This window comes from Pyrus communis, chromosome 7, assembly GCF_041283825.1.
Source record: "Pyrus communis isolate YQ-2024b chromosome 7, ASM4128382v1, whole genome shotgun sequence".
NCBI classification, from domain to species: Eukaryota; Viridiplantae; Streptophyta; class Magnoliopsida; order Rosales; family Rosaceae; genus Pyrus; species Pyrus communis.
Window position 1 is genome coordinate 25,332,894 of NC_142571.1, and position 14,795 is coordinate 25,347,688.

Sequence of the window (14,795 nt, forward strand, 5' to 3'; positions counted from 1 at the left end):
TCCTAAACACGTCATATTAGTCAAATATGGCATCTTTTTACCATACATAACAATCCATTCGATTTAAACACAAGTTATACTTTGTAAATGACTTTCACTCTTTGTTAGCTGATGAAGTCCATCCCTAAAAATGCGCTGGCACCCAACCCATTTAATCCACTCAAATGAATAGTGATTGACCATAATGAACAATAATTGGCCAAATGCATCTCCATCCCTTAAAAATGCGCTAGAACAAATGCATCTCCACCCTAAAAAATGTGCTGGCACCCAGTCCATTTAAATATTATTAATTTTTTTTTTATAAAATTAAAAAAAAAATTTAATTTTGGATAGGATTTTTAACTAATTTTGTCATGCCACGTGTCATTATCCGAACATACTATTTTGTGGATAGATTTCCAATAATATTTTCAACCAATCCCGACACCCACGTGTCACTATCTGTTTACAATAATTTAGCCAAAACTTCAATCAAATTTTCAACCAATCTTGTCACGCCACGTGTCATTATTCGAGCATACTATTTTGTGGATAAATTTCTGATACGATTTTTAACCAATCCCGATGTGCCACATGTCACTATCTATTTACAATAATTTAGCTAAGATTTCGATAAGATTTTCAACCAATCATGTTGTCACGCCCCGGACTCGGAATCACTGAAAGAATTGATTCTGCACCCAGTCCGCGAATAAAACTAAAATAAATAAAAAGAAACTGAAACGAGTTTGACAAATAGTTCTTTGAAAATGATGCGGAATGATGAATAGGTTGATATGTAACATCCCACATCGACCAATAGAGAGGGGGTGATGTGCCTTCTATTTACATGTTCCCCTCACTATAGCACGAGGCCTTTTGGGAACTTACGGGCTTCGAGTTCCATTGAAACTCTGAAGTTAAGCGAGTTCGGGCGAGAGCATTCCTAAGATGGGTGACCCACTGGGAAATTCTCGTGTGAGTTCCTAGAAACAAAACCGTGATGGCGTGGCTCACATCCCAATCTCGACTCCGCCGTAGCACGATATTGTTCGCTTTGGGCCCTGGCCACAGCCTCACAATTTTGTTTCTGGGAACTTACACAATAACTTCCCAGTGGGTCACCCATCATGGGAATGCTCTCATCCAAACTCGCTTAACTTCAGAGTTTCGATGAAACCCGAAGCTAATGAGTCCCCAAAAGGCCTCGTGCTATAGGAGGTGGGCATGTACATATAAGACACATCACACCTCTCCATTGGTCAACGTGGGATGTTACAATCCACCCCTCTTAGGGGCTCGACGTCCTCGTTGGCACACTCGCATTACACGGCAGAGTGGTTCTGATTCCATTCTGTCACATCCCAGTCTTGACTCCGCCGTAACACGATATTGTCAGCTTTGAACCCCGGCCACGCCCTCACGTTTTGTTTCTGAGAACTCACACAAGAAAATCTCAGGATAGGTGACCCACTGGGAAGTTCTTGTGTGAGTTCCCAAAAACAAAATCGTGAGGGCGTGGCCAGAGCCCAAAGCGGACAATATCGTGCTACGGCGGAGTCGAGATTAGGATGTGACATGGTAGGCCGGGAATGAATCGAAAATCGACTTATTGAACATGCGAGTCAAATATGCTTGGTTCGAAAATCACCACTCGATTTCACGTACATCTCACGAATCCCTTCTCTAAATTGATCTGCACCCTCATATACTTGGATTCAACTTCCCAATCATTGAGGTGAAAATTTGACTATAATCTGACTTAATTCAAATTATGAAAATACAGTGAAAATGTTGGAAGGATGCAAAGTTCCCTCGGTTTCCTTTTTTTTTTTTTTTTTTACCTCTTTCTCTTCGGGTCTCCCCACTAGGGAAACAATGGGTGATTTCCTCTTCTTTTTATTCTCTTTTTCTTTGTGGTCCAATCAAAATTCTACAGGTGTGACCACATGTCAACCACAAACAAGACTAACACCCTTAGTTGGCTAGCTATCAATTTGCCACATGGCTAGCTCAACCTTTTGTGCAGGAACATGTCACCCATTTATTCGTCTTCCAAACTCTAAAAATTATTTCGAAAGATACTATTACTTTCGGATTAACTGATCTCAATCAAAATAAAAGTTTTTTTTCCTGGTATCTTAGGCATCCGAAATAACTACTACTTTGAAACACTTAATAATTTCAGGGTTTCACATTCTTCCCCTCTTAAAATAGATCTCGTCCCCGAGATTTTTGACTATTAAATAGTGAAAGATGTTTCACATTCGAACCTCCTAAACCCTATTTATTTTAAACAAATCAAAACCCCACTCTATGATTACATTCCCTGTTTGAAAAAAAATGATCCTGGTCTTTATAAATATTGGAATCTCCAGCAGTAATCATTGGCAATGCATATAAACATCATTGGTTATACAATGACATTACCATAATTATTTCTCAGAATTCGAGTATAAATAATCCAACCTCATGACCGGTATCGCAGTCGATTACCGCACCTTTATCCACAATTCCAGATAAGATAACGAGAGTATCCATTTTCTTTCTACACCACATGGATCACAAGTACCTCCTTACGGATTATGGGTACAAATCCGTTTGTGTAGGCCTCCAGAGGTTTAAGGGATCGAAACCCAAGGCATTGCACAATGCCATTCACTCCTAATTCTTCTCAATTTAGGAGTGTCCATTTCTACAACTATACCACATAGACCATCCCACAGGATTAGTCCATTAGCATAACACCCTCTGAAGGTTTAGGGCATCAAAATAATCCATGGAAGCCACACTCACTCTCCCGAAAGTGAGAGATTAACAATTTTCTTTACATGAATGCACCTTGATAGGAGCATAATTAGGCGACTTACTTAGCTTGTTTTCGTGCATCTATGTTGTTAATTCATAGTTGTTTTAGTAGTTTAAGCCATTTTCGTGTGTTTTTAGGTTCATATGGCTAAGGAAGCAAAAAGATGCATTTTGGAGCATTTTGGAGCAAAATTGGGCTTGGAATGGATAGCATATGCTTGGAGCCAAAGTGTTGGACGAATTTGAAAGCCTTGTATGCACTTTGGACATAAAACAAAGGGCCTAGCCCAATCAAACAATCCTTTGAGCCATGCAAAACCTCTAGCCCAATCAACAACCCTTAGCCACATGCATTCACACACACATGCACTTACTCTTTCATCATTGCACCACCATTCACACACACATGCACTTACTCTTTCATCATTGCACCACCAATTCAACACATGCATTTCCACCTTCCTACTTCATCATTTCAACCACATATTCACCCACATGCACTCTAATCATTCAACACATGCATTCACACACCAACAACCTAGCTCTTTTTCCATAATTATTTCATCCACATGCACTCTCAATCATAACAACCACATTCACTCTTAAACAATCACCCACTTATTCTCCCATTCCCCCTATAAAAACCCATGCATTCATACACAAAAAACACATCTCATTTTCATACACAAGACACCACAAACACATCCAATCTTTCCCTTTTGCCGCAAATCCCCTTCCATTTCTACACAATCTCTTCTCGGCTTCATTCCATTCCATACACTCTCCCATTCGCAGAAACCATTCAACCTTAGCCGTTCCACCTTCATTTACAACACACTTGGAGCACCAACACCGAAGGCAACTCTCAAGGGATTTCGACATCAGTTTTGCTTCAAGGGTTCTTTCTTCTTAATCCTATGTTCACTCATGTTATATATTTTTATGTCAAACCTTTTGTAAACATGAAGTGTAACTAATCTCTCTCTAGGGATTCGATGTAGCCTTGCAAGATTGCCATGTAGTTAATTCAGAATTCTCATTTAATCTATCTATTTCTTATTTCATTCTCCGATTTAATTGTGACTTAGTGTGTTGATTTTAATGCTTGATCATCATTTGAATTAACCACAGGTTGTTTAGCCAAGATTAAAGCACACATCATGCATAATCTTGGTGGATATGTGAATGAATGAAGGGAATGTTTTGCAAACATCCTGCCGAGTGTTCCCTTTGGTTTTGTGAAAGTTTCTTGTGCACTACATATTCTTGATTAGGAACCAAAGTTGCACATCACAATTAGGCTCATGATTAGAGACATTTGATCAAATCCACACATCATATGGTTGATCATATCTAAGTGAAACAAACTCAAGAAATAGGTAGATGGATGAGTATAATCTGATTCAACAAGCATGGCCTTGGGTTAGCAATGGTAAAATCGAATCCCTAGCTTCATCTCCATTGGTACTATCTCATTTTATTAGCTGTTGATTCATTCATTTTGTGTTTACTTCATTTCTTTATGCTTTCAAGGTACAACAACAAATCTGCCTACATTGATTAGTTTTATTTCTCTAGTAAAGAGTTCTTGCAAAACAAGTGATTATATAGGTCCAATTAGTCCCTGTGGATTCGACACCCTTACTTGTGCCATTATACTAAACATATTCTAGCATGAAGAAGGAAAACATCAATCACACCTTCATCATAAGACTCATGAAATGATTCAATATCCATGCATTTCATGCCAACAAAACATAATAGGTAGTTTAGTTAGAGTTGAGAGAGAAAGACTATAATCATACACAGACTAACACACAACACTAGCTACTACTACATGCAAATTCCCAATTCACTCCACAATTAGCCCCAAAATTGTGGATATATAAATGATATTATTTGTTAACCACAATCCACATGAAATATGTTATTAGTCCCATATACAATCCTTGTCAAACACCAATTAATAAAAGGGGAAAAAATGTCCTTAGAAATCAAAATCTTAACACACATAAGAACTAAACAGAAAATCCTTGTAATCATATTCTAACTAAAGGTTTCATCAACATGGAGAACATGAAAATTTACCAAGCTACCCATAATAACCAATGATTCAATCAAGCTAGCAATTTATGTAAGAAAAGATAAATTCCTGGATTCCCAAAGTCACAAATAATCTCACAATCTATAAAATAGCTTTTAAAATTTACCTTGAATTGTGAAGCTCAACTCCACAACTTCATAAGTGAAAACGATTTCCATACTTTGTAGTTGAAAACAATTCATCACTCGAAAAATTACACCAAAGTTACGATTTTTGGAACATGGTTTTAAGAAGAACAACTATTTTCTGCTTTTTGAGTAGCTACTCAACGAAGAACTTGAGAATATAGGATATTGTAGAGTAGAATCGTTTGCTCTAATACCATTTTGTCACGCCCTGTACCCGGAATCACTAAAAGAATTGATTATGCACCCAGTGCGCGAATAAAACTAAAATAAATAAAAAGAAACTTAAACGAGTTTGACAAATAGTTCTTTGAAAATGATGCAGAATGATGAATAGGCTGGTAGGCTGGGAATGAATCGAAAATTGACTTATTGAATATGCGATAAAACTAAGGGAGCTTTAATGAAAAGGGCTTGGGCCAACAAATATTTAACCAAAAACCATCCCAAAATGTTATTTAACCAAAATGGCTCAAAGTTTAATAAAAAACCATCCAAAACTAAGAGTCCACCAGCACCACGCCGCCATAACCTGCGCCAAGAAAGACAACGACATTAGCGAGACAGGGGATCAGAAATTGGATATGGTGAAATCGAGTGTTGAATTACAATGATTTCGATTACTTGTGAGTGTTCTGTTTGTGTCTAAGAGTTTGCCTGTAAATTGTTTGATGAAATGCCTGCAATGTTGTAAACATTAATTTTTCGTACTGTTGCGAAATGTCGAAAACCTTTGCTTAATTCAGTGTTTGTTGTAAAATGATGACGGTTGCATGATTGCTTGTCTTTGACCCGCAGATATTACAAGGTCTTCTGTTTAAATTCACCTTGTTGTACTCTTTTTTTATTAATTGTCAGAAACCTCAACCCAGCACGAAACCGCCATAATAACTCTTTGTCTTCCTATCAAATCAAATTCCCCCATTTAAAAAATAACCAAATCAAAGTTCAAACCAAAGTTGAAAAACGAAGCATTCATCGGAACAAAGCTGCCGAAACAAGTCCAAAGAAGTTTAATGGCAGAAACCGAAGAGTTTAATGGCAGAAACCAAAGAAAAAGTGTCTGGAAAAAAAAAAAAAAAAAAAAAAACCAAAACATAAAACGGTTTATGGAGAACCCAAAACATAACATTGTTTCTCGAAAAAAAAAATCAGATATAATGTCTGTTTTATCTGTACTCAAACAAACACTGTATTTGGAAAAACAAGAACCAAAAGCCAGAAATAATGACTTAAATTCCAGAAACAATTACTTAAATTTCAGAAACAGTGATTTAAATTCCAGAAATAATGACTTAGATTCCAAAAACAGTTTATGTTTTAATATTTGACTATTTATTTTCTTTCATGCATCAGTTGATTATATTTAAGAACATGATGTTTATTTTGTTTTGAATCTAAATACAGTGAATTTCACTATTTCTTTTCTAATTTACATTTAAGAAACAGTGTGTCTATTGCATTTGGATCCAGAAACAGTGACTTAGATTCTAGAAACAGTAACTTAGATTCCAGAAACAGTGTTACTTAAAATCCAGAAACAGTTTATTTTTACATTCTAGAAATAATGACCCGTCGTTATTATTGAATATCATGCATATCTTAAATTTATTTTCTGGATAAACAAACGATGAACTCTACTGACGAAGAAAAACTGAAAAACAGTACATCGAATATATTATGAATAATAACGATGATCACATTTCAATGAAATAATACAAAATATAAATTAAATAGCTTGCTGATCTTTATTTTTGTTTCAAAGAAAAAGAAGAATGTCTGCAAAACAACGATGAACTCCATTAACAGCGAAAATCTGAAACTCAACCTAAAAAAGTTAAGGGTAAATTCGATAAATCATAATTTATTATAATTGAACCATTTTTAGTTGGACTACTTTAATATAGACCTTGTACTAATCATTAAACAAAACTTATAACATGGTTTTTTTATTAAAACTAAAATTTTTCAAGCCATTTTTATTAGTTTTCCTTAAAACTAATGGTATATTGTTGATAATTTGTCAATAATATACATAATTAACAACGATAATCTTTTGTGTTAGGCATAAAGACGAGTATTTATCTCAGTTGTACGCTCAAATTCTAATTGTACACTAATGGGGTTTGCTATTTTTTTTTTTTTTGAAGAACTGGCTTCCATTAAAACCAGGGCCGAAGCCACAATACAACAGAAGCTCAACAAGAGCAAGCCACAAAGGCAACCACAACCAATGTAAACCTATTAAAAATTGGTACATGCATTCCACTAAAGCAATGTAAACCTATTAAAAATCAAAGTACAAAAAAAAAGGAAAAGAAAAAGGTATGAAGGTACACATCATTTATTCAAGTGATAAATGTATCGTCTTTGCATTTATATTAGTCTGGTTGAAAAAAAAAACACTTGGGTAATAGTGAGTACCAAATTTACTTGACATGTGTTTTAAATCTAGTGGTTCATACACCTTAAAACAGAAATATTTTTTGTCACATAATACTACAGTCTAGTAATATTCTTCTTTACTTGTAAGTGAGAAATCTTCAGTTCGAATCTCATGAAGGCGAATTCGCATATCCCACCCTCTTAGCTGTAAACACCGGCGGATCCATATAAGGACCCGTGGGGTCCCGGGACCCTTCGGAAGCCTGAAGAAACACTTGTGATCGACCTTCGGTGCAGTGAAGAGGCTTGTTGTCTCCATGAATGTGCAAGCAACAGAGCTTATAACAAAGAAGAAGAGGTTTTAATTTTTGTTTTAAAAGACCTAGCCAAAACGACAACCTTTTTGAGTCAAGTCATTATAAAAAATTTAAAAACTAAAGTATCTCTGTTTTCTCTAGAGAGCCTGAGAACCCTGGTCTTTTTCAGTATCCCCAATTTATATTTAAGAACTACTAGCCCCAGTCGTTGCAACCTTCCAACTTTAAACCCAAATTACCCTATTCTCTACCACCATTTGTCGTTGCCTTTAGTTGCCTAATTTTATTTCTTCCAAATTCATATAAGCTTTTTAATCCTAGTCTCTAGTCCCAACTCCCAATTAATAATACATATGTTACATTAACAAATTTTATCTTTGTAGAGTCACTAATTGTGTTATGTTGCTGAGGAGAATTTGTTGGTTTTATTATCTTTGAGATTAATCTTGATTTATTCAATGAACCAAATTCAATAGAAAATAGTGATATGGAACCAAATTAGTCTAATATATATATATTTTTTTTGAACTTTTATGTTGAGATCCCCGATCTTAAAATCCTAGATCCGCTACTAGTTATAAATATATCATTTGTATATTAAAAAGTTTCTTATAGCAGCAAATGTGACCTTTCTAAACAATACAATAAATAATTGATTTGAGAAAACAACACATACAAACATGAATTTAATTAAGGATCTAGTCAAGTGGATTTGAAGGGTCTTAAACCAAAGATATAAAGATAATACTGTTCACACACCCAGTTTTGCCTCTCACACAACCTTATTACTTTTTAACTATTAATCTTCTTTAATTTATTTAATCCGACGATCGAAAATAAAAAAAATATGTGTGAATAAAAATGAGCGCGTGGGTCGTGCTACCCAGAAAATAATAATGTTCTACTATTTAGTCGTTTGCATGGGGCACGATCCAATTTTCTAGTGCTTGAAAAAAAGATTCTCACAAGTCTTAATTTAGAAAAGATTATTAATTTAATACCCATTTGGACCGGTATTTTGATTTTGCGATGCGGCCTAATTACATAATCTTCCAATTTTGGATTCAACCAAACCAAAAGAAAAAGTGTCGGCCGTTGAGAATTTCTCCTTCTTGCGCGCCAGCTTTCTACGGCAGAATCTTCCAAGTCGTATACGTATTAATCCCGTATTTCCATAAAACTATTTTTTTTCTTCAAAACAATAAAATTTACATATTTATATTGATTCTCAATTATTTTTTTTTCTTTTGGAATTATAAATGCCAAATATGAAATTGCTTTATTCACTGTTAAATAACCCGTGGAGCATAGTAAACTCGTAAATGGATCAGATTTGATTTGGATCCGATTCAAATCCAATGCAAATTAATAGAAGATGAATCTAGTGGCATAATCTGATAATCCGATTAAGATATGAATCCATTATGTTGCAAGTCTAGACCCAAGCCAACCATTATTAATTTTTCAAATAATTAATTTTCATATAAGAAATGGAGGGTTTCACTTTCAAACAAATAGGCTAAAGACGTTGTATATGCACTCGAAGTCCTGTGTTCAATCCCCCTCTATTAATTTGATGTAAATTATTGTTTGTAAAATGAAAAACCTCACGTTCAATGTAAAAATTTGGATTGGGTGAGTTATTACTGAAAAAGTTTACCTTTTTGAAGTTTAACTTTTTGAAATATATGTATACAAAGTTGATTTTCTTTTTACCATCTCATAAAATGTGTAATTTCATGTCGAAATATTAAATATGATAAAATATATGTCTTTCGAATTCATTAATAAGATACTTAAATTTAAATCCATGCAATTATTTAAAAACTTAATATAGTAAAAGTCCACTTTCCTTACAGTTCACAGCAAAAGAAAAATAGAAAAAAAATAAAAAACAAAATAAAAAAAACTAATTAAACTACTAATAAATAAGAGAGAAAAAGAAACGAAATGAAGACGCGTTCTACCTCTCTCTACTTTAAAACGCTCTCTCTCTCTCCCTCTCTCCCTCCTCCCCTATTTGCAGAAGAGACACATTCCGCGTCGGTCGTCCTCAAAACTCTGACCCAACGACGCAGCCTCTCTCTAGCATTCCAACGCAAGACCTCTCTCCCTCTCCCCATCTCCGTCGCCATCTAAAACCACCCCCTATTTTTCTTGCTGTTTTCGTTTTAAATTTTATCCAAAAATTCGCAGTCTTTTCGATGTACCTCGATTCTCAGATCCATGGGAGGCCGACCCATGTTTCTACATAACCCAATTCTTCGTTCTGCACCTGGGTTTTCACCAATGCCCCAGCCCTAGAAGATCCCACCCCCACCTGAAATCTAACGCCTTCTGGGTTTTTTCCCCAAATATCCGCCGTCCGGTCGTGACCCACCTCAGAAGATGAAGGGTAAAAGCCGCTTGTTCACGATCGGGCTCGTTACCGCCTGGTACTCGTCCAACATTGGGGTTTTGCTGCTGAACAAGTACTTGCTGAGCAACTATGGCTTCAAATACCCGATCTTCCTCACCATGTGCCACATGACGGCTTGCTCTCTGCTCAGCTACATCGCAATTGCTTGGATGAAGATGGTTCCGATGCAGACTATTCGATCCCGGGTTCAATTCTTGAAGATCGCGGCGCTCAGCCTGGTGTTTTGTGTCTCCGTCGTGTTTGGGAACATTTCGCTGCGGTATTTGCCGGTGTCGTTTAACCAGGCTATTGGCGCCACCACGCCGTTCTTCACTGCGGTTTTCGCCTACTTTATGACTCTCAAAAGGGAGGCTTGGCTCACGTATCTCACCCTCGTTCCTGTTGTTACAGGAGTCATCATTGCAAGTGGGGTATGAGCTCTCTTCCTTTGCTGTTAAATTTTGTTTTGTTTAATGCAAATTCAACTGTTTATTGAGAATTACTGTGAATTCTGGAAATGCGATGGGATAGGAATCGAGCAATTTTACTTAGACAGGTCTGAATTGTGGCATATGGGTTGGGATGAATTGGTGGCATTTTTTGCCAATTCGGTTGTTTTTGTGTGTTATATAATTCCAGTTATCCCCTATAGTTCAATGGGAAGTAAAACCTGACAGTTGTGAGAAGATCTATGAAAACAAAACGGAAAGATAAATTTTTGAACCAGAGATTTTAGTAGGGTAGGACCTGAGATCTGATAAACTCCTGTTAAGCTGAGCTTAATACAAGAGTTTAGCTGAATTGGGGTGAATGAAAAGTACATTGGGTTTATGAAGGTGGGTGGCTTTTTCCAATTTACCTAGTTGATATAGCCGGTAGAAGTTGTGAGATTGTGCAGACGTATGTGGAGCCTTCAACTTGATTTGAGCAATGCATCTCATAGTTTGTTCTTTTTACATGGCGCAGGGTGAACCAAGTTTCCATTTATTTGGTTTCTTAATATGCGTAGCAGCAACCGCTGCCAGGGCGCTTAAATCGGTGCTACAAGGGATTTTGCTTTCTTCTGAAGGGTAAGGAATCCTTATGTATTTGCTATTCTCTATTTTGTTGAAGCTGAAGCCACTGGTTATCTTCTCTTTTTGGTTAAATGGGTACTTAATGGCTTGCCGTTATATTCCAGAGAGAAGCTGAATTCCATGAACCTCCTTCTGTATATGGCTCCGATAGCCGTTGTTTTCTTACTTCCGGCAACACTTATCATGGAAGAAAATGTTGTTGGTATAACACTAGCTCTTGCAAGAGACGATGTCAAGATCATATGGTACCTACTATTCAATTCGGCGCTGGCATATTTTGTAAATCTGACCAACTTTTTGGTCACAAAGCACACTAGTGCTCTGACTCTTCAGGTTTGTCTCCCTTCTTGATGTGGAATCTTAATAGTTGTCAATCAAAATGTATTTTAAATGCTGTCAACACTTGTTAGGTTCTAGCATGTAGAAGATTTCACGAATACCAGTTACGGTTTAGGGAGATACTGAAATTGCAGGAGTTCTGTCGTCAGGGTTTAAGTTGGTGAAAATTTAGTGGATTTTGTTGCTAATAGGATATGAATCATCCTAATATTATTGGGGTAGATGGCGCTTTACCGCAGCGGCAGAAAGCAATGGTGCCTATGCACCCTGGTGTGTGTTCAATCCCCACCGATCCCCCTCCCCCCAACTAGCAATTTAACCCACTATATCATTTGTCACAAAAAAAATCCTAATATTTTAGGGACTAGTTCTGTTTATAGGGTTGATAAATAATGGTTCATTGGTGCCTATTGAAGGATAGAACCTGCTCGAATATAGCCATATTTTATAGCATGGCTGAATTTATAATCTAGGATCAAGATGCGTAAGATTGCAGGCACTAGTAGGAGAAGAGGTGGGCCATTAGTATGTTGGTCGAAGCTGCAAGAATATTATTTGTAGCTCTGCTGTTCGCATGTCTATGTTGGCTTATGCTTTTGTTTGATGCGTTGAAAAAATGAAATGGATCATGCTTAAATCCAATGTTTACCGTATTTTTCTACATTACTTCATGGTTTCCTCCACCTTAATGTGAAAGGTTGAGTAGTATGTGCATTGTCATCATTATGTTTAACTTTTCTTTTCCTAGTCTTGTTGCAAGTAACTAAAGGAACCTTTGGTTATCCAGGTGCTAGGGAACGCTAAAGGAGCTGTAGCTGTGGTGGTCTCGATATTGATTTTTAGAAATCCAGTTTCTGTGACAGGAATGCTGGGTTACACTCTTACAGTCTTTGGAGTGATCCTATACAGTGAAGCCAAGAAACGAAGCAAATCATAGTTCCGGGAAAGCATCAAGTGAAACGTCCTACGTTTTATTTTCTGTACTGCTAGAACAGCTTCGGCTGTCCTGGAGGCAAAGTTGGGGGGGTACATGCTAGCAGTTGGTGCCGGGATCTCGCCTCTACAAATTCTATTTTCCCCCCGGAAGCCTGAGTACGTGCGTGGCTTCCATTTGTATCAGCAAACAACGCAGGATAAGTCGAAACAGTAGGAAACTTAATAAGTGACTAGTATTATGGTCTTCTATTATTCCCAGATTTTGGGGTTACGGCAGAAATTCAATGTTTTTATCATTTTATTCTTTTCATTAAAAGGGTTGTAGTCTGTTATTAACATTTCTTATATTGAATCAATGAAAAACAAATCATTTACAGACTTGCATTTGAGATGCGGACTCGTTTGGCACGCCGTATAAAACACCGAATATACAGAACCAGATGTTTGGTGTCCGTTTGTATTAAACAGTCACCAGATTAAATAATCCGATTCCACCTATTTTATACGGTAAACACCTGACTAGTTATTCTCTCCCAAACCACGGTATTGTTTAGTTAGGTAGAAGTCTCTCACTCTCTCCGTCCTCGTGCTAGCTCTCTCGTCTGAAATAGTCACTACATGTTTAACTTCCTATTTGCCAACTGGTTCCGAGGAAGCAAATCTCGGCCAACAACACGAAATATCGCCCGGAATGTCCGATATTTCAAAGGTTGCATGCTTATACATGTACTGCAAATGTTTGTAAAGCATAAGCAAAAACATGATGATGGTCCTAAAACATTTTTTTGATCAATGAGATGAGACTACTCAAACCTCCACTTCACTTTCACCTTCCGACTCCTCTAGGTTTCCGACATCTACGTGAGAAGCCAAGCGGAAGAACCCTACGTAACGCATCTCAGCAACTCTGTACTCGATCACAACCGGCAGACGGGAATTCGAAGACAGGTTGATTATCACTTGGCTCGTTGATGGGATGGCTGCGACGAGCGAAGTCATACTGCTCAGACTAATGGTCAGGTTAACAGGTTCCTCCATGTCTATACTGGTAGCTTCTTCAGGCTGGATGTAACATATAATTGCAGCATGTTAACTGATGTAAAAATTCCCACGTCTAAACAAAAACTAACCATTTATCTGACATTTTTACGGAAGAAATCATATTTCTGAAGAAAAAGAACCTTGTCGACGGTGATGTTGTGCCTGCAAGTGATTTTAGCAGTCCCAGATTCACCTATGGCGGAGAACTTGACAACTTCATTGCTCACAGACATCTCAAGTTCAACTGCATTTATTTATTTACCACATCACTGCGTCAGTAATTATTTTTTACAATTCTGTAAACATTTTGGTATGTGAAAAAGCATAATACCAGAATCACCGATGCTGCTAAGATCCTTGCAAATCTTAGCAAGCCTCGCCTGCGGCATCTTGACAGTGGCGTGGTACTCTTCTTCTGGAATCCCAAGAAATTCGCCTACAGTCTGCGTTAGCTTCATCTTGAAACGGGAATCCGTATCTCGCGTCTTGATCTTCATGACAGCAAATTTTGAACAAGAAATCAGCAAATTTTTAGAAGAACCAAGCCGAGTTGCAAGGAATGAATTTCAAGTGTCATCACCTCTGCTTTTCTGTAAAGAAATCAAGTCCAATTCTTTCACACAAACTAAACTAAGCCAATCTCCCACAACCAGCCCTGCCCGAAAACCGAGTTTGTATTACGATACCAGCAAATCCCAGAAAATAAGAAAAGAAACAGAAGGAAAGCGATTCAAGAAACTGAAAGAAAATGCAGAATATATATAAGTTGAGGTTTCCATAGACATACCAATAAAATGCAATGCCCGAGTTGAAAGTAGTTGTTCTGCGCCGAAGAGATCAGAAATTTGTTACTGTTCTTGGACGGAAAAATCTTTAAGCCTGAATCTGAATGAATGCCTGTAATTTTTCTCTCTGAAATTTCTTGAATGCGGTTATTCTGTTTTTTTTTTCTTTCCCGCCAATTATAACCAACTTTTAACAAACTAGCTCTAACTGCTTCAACTGACTATTATCAACTTGGCTGCCCTCAAATAATAACTTGGTGTAAGGAGTCATTAGTATAATCATCATTTTCGAGACTTGTTTTGAAAATGCTTTTAAAATAACAAAAAATTATTTTGATAATGTTTCGCACAAAAATGTTAGAAGTGTCTATGGGTTGAAAAGAAGCACTTGAAGTGCTTTATGGAAGACACACTTGCTATGTGCTTTTAATAAAAGTGTTTTTTCATGAATCACTTTCATTTTTTTTATTAAAAATTTCAATGTGCTTCGATCACTTTG

At 36.8% G+C, this 14,795-nt stretch overlaps 2 protein-coding genes across 2 annotated transcripts; one reads left to right on the forward strand and one right to left on the reverse strand.

The window, feature by feature from the left end:
* Nucleotides 1-9,641: 9,641 nt before the first annotated feature.
* Nucleotides 9,642-12,848, forward strand: LOC137733442 (putative sugar phosphate/phosphate translocator At3g11320). Its single transcript, XM_068472594.2, has 4 exons — nucleotides 9,642-10,550; nucleotides 11,086-11,189; nucleotides 11,300-11,528; nucleotides 12,322-12,848. The coding sequence occupies exons 1-4, from the start codon at nucleotides 10,110-10,112 to the stop codon at nucleotides 12,469-12,471; spliced, it is 924 nt and encodes a 307-aa protein (XP_068328695.1). The 5' UTR covers nucleotides 9,642-10,109; the 3' UTR covers nucleotides 12,472-12,848.
* Nucleotides 12,809-14,495, reverse strand: LOC137734449 (DNA sliding clamp PCNA-like). The gene is made up of 3 exons (XM_068473713.2): nucleotides 13,843-14,495; nucleotides 13,652-13,755; nucleotides 12,809-13,532 (listed from the first exon to the last, which is right to left on the reverse strand). The coding sequence occupies exons 1-3, from the start codon at nucleotides 14,006-14,008 to the stop codon at nucleotides 13,278-13,280; spliced, it is 525 nt and encodes a 174-aa protein (XP_068329814.2). The 5' UTR covers nucleotides 14,009-14,495; the 3' UTR covers nucleotides 12,809-13,277.
* Nucleotides 14,496-14,795: the final 300 nt, after the last annotated feature.

Excerpts from the sequence above, each read along its gene's own strand:
- LOC137733442 (XM_068472594.2), top strand. The coding sequence starts at position 10,110 with ATGAAGGGTAAAAGCCGCTTGTTCACGATCGGGCTCGTTACCGCCTGG. Across the intron at positions 10,551-11,085 it reads GAGTCATCATTGCAAGTGGG|GGTGAACCAAGTTTCCATTT; the intron begins GTATGAGCTCTC and ends TACATGGCGCAG. Across the intron at positions 11,529-12,321 it reads CTAGTGCTCTGACTCTTCAG|GTGCTAGGGAACGCTAAAGG; the intron begins GTTTGTCTCCCT and ends TTGGTTATCCAG.
- LOC137734449 (XM_068473713.2), bottom strand. The coding sequence starts at position 14,008 with ATGAAGATCAAGACGCGAGATACGGATTCCCGTTTCAAGATGAAGCTA. Across the intron at positions 13,756-13,842 it reads TAGCAGCATCGGTGATTCTG|TTGAACTTGAGATGTCTGTG; the intron begins GTATTATGCTTT and ends AAATAAATGCAG. Across the intron at positions 13,533-13,651 it reads ACAACATCACCGTCGACAAG|CCTGAAGAAGCTACCAGTAT; the intron begins GTTCTTTTTCTT and ends TGTTACATCCAG.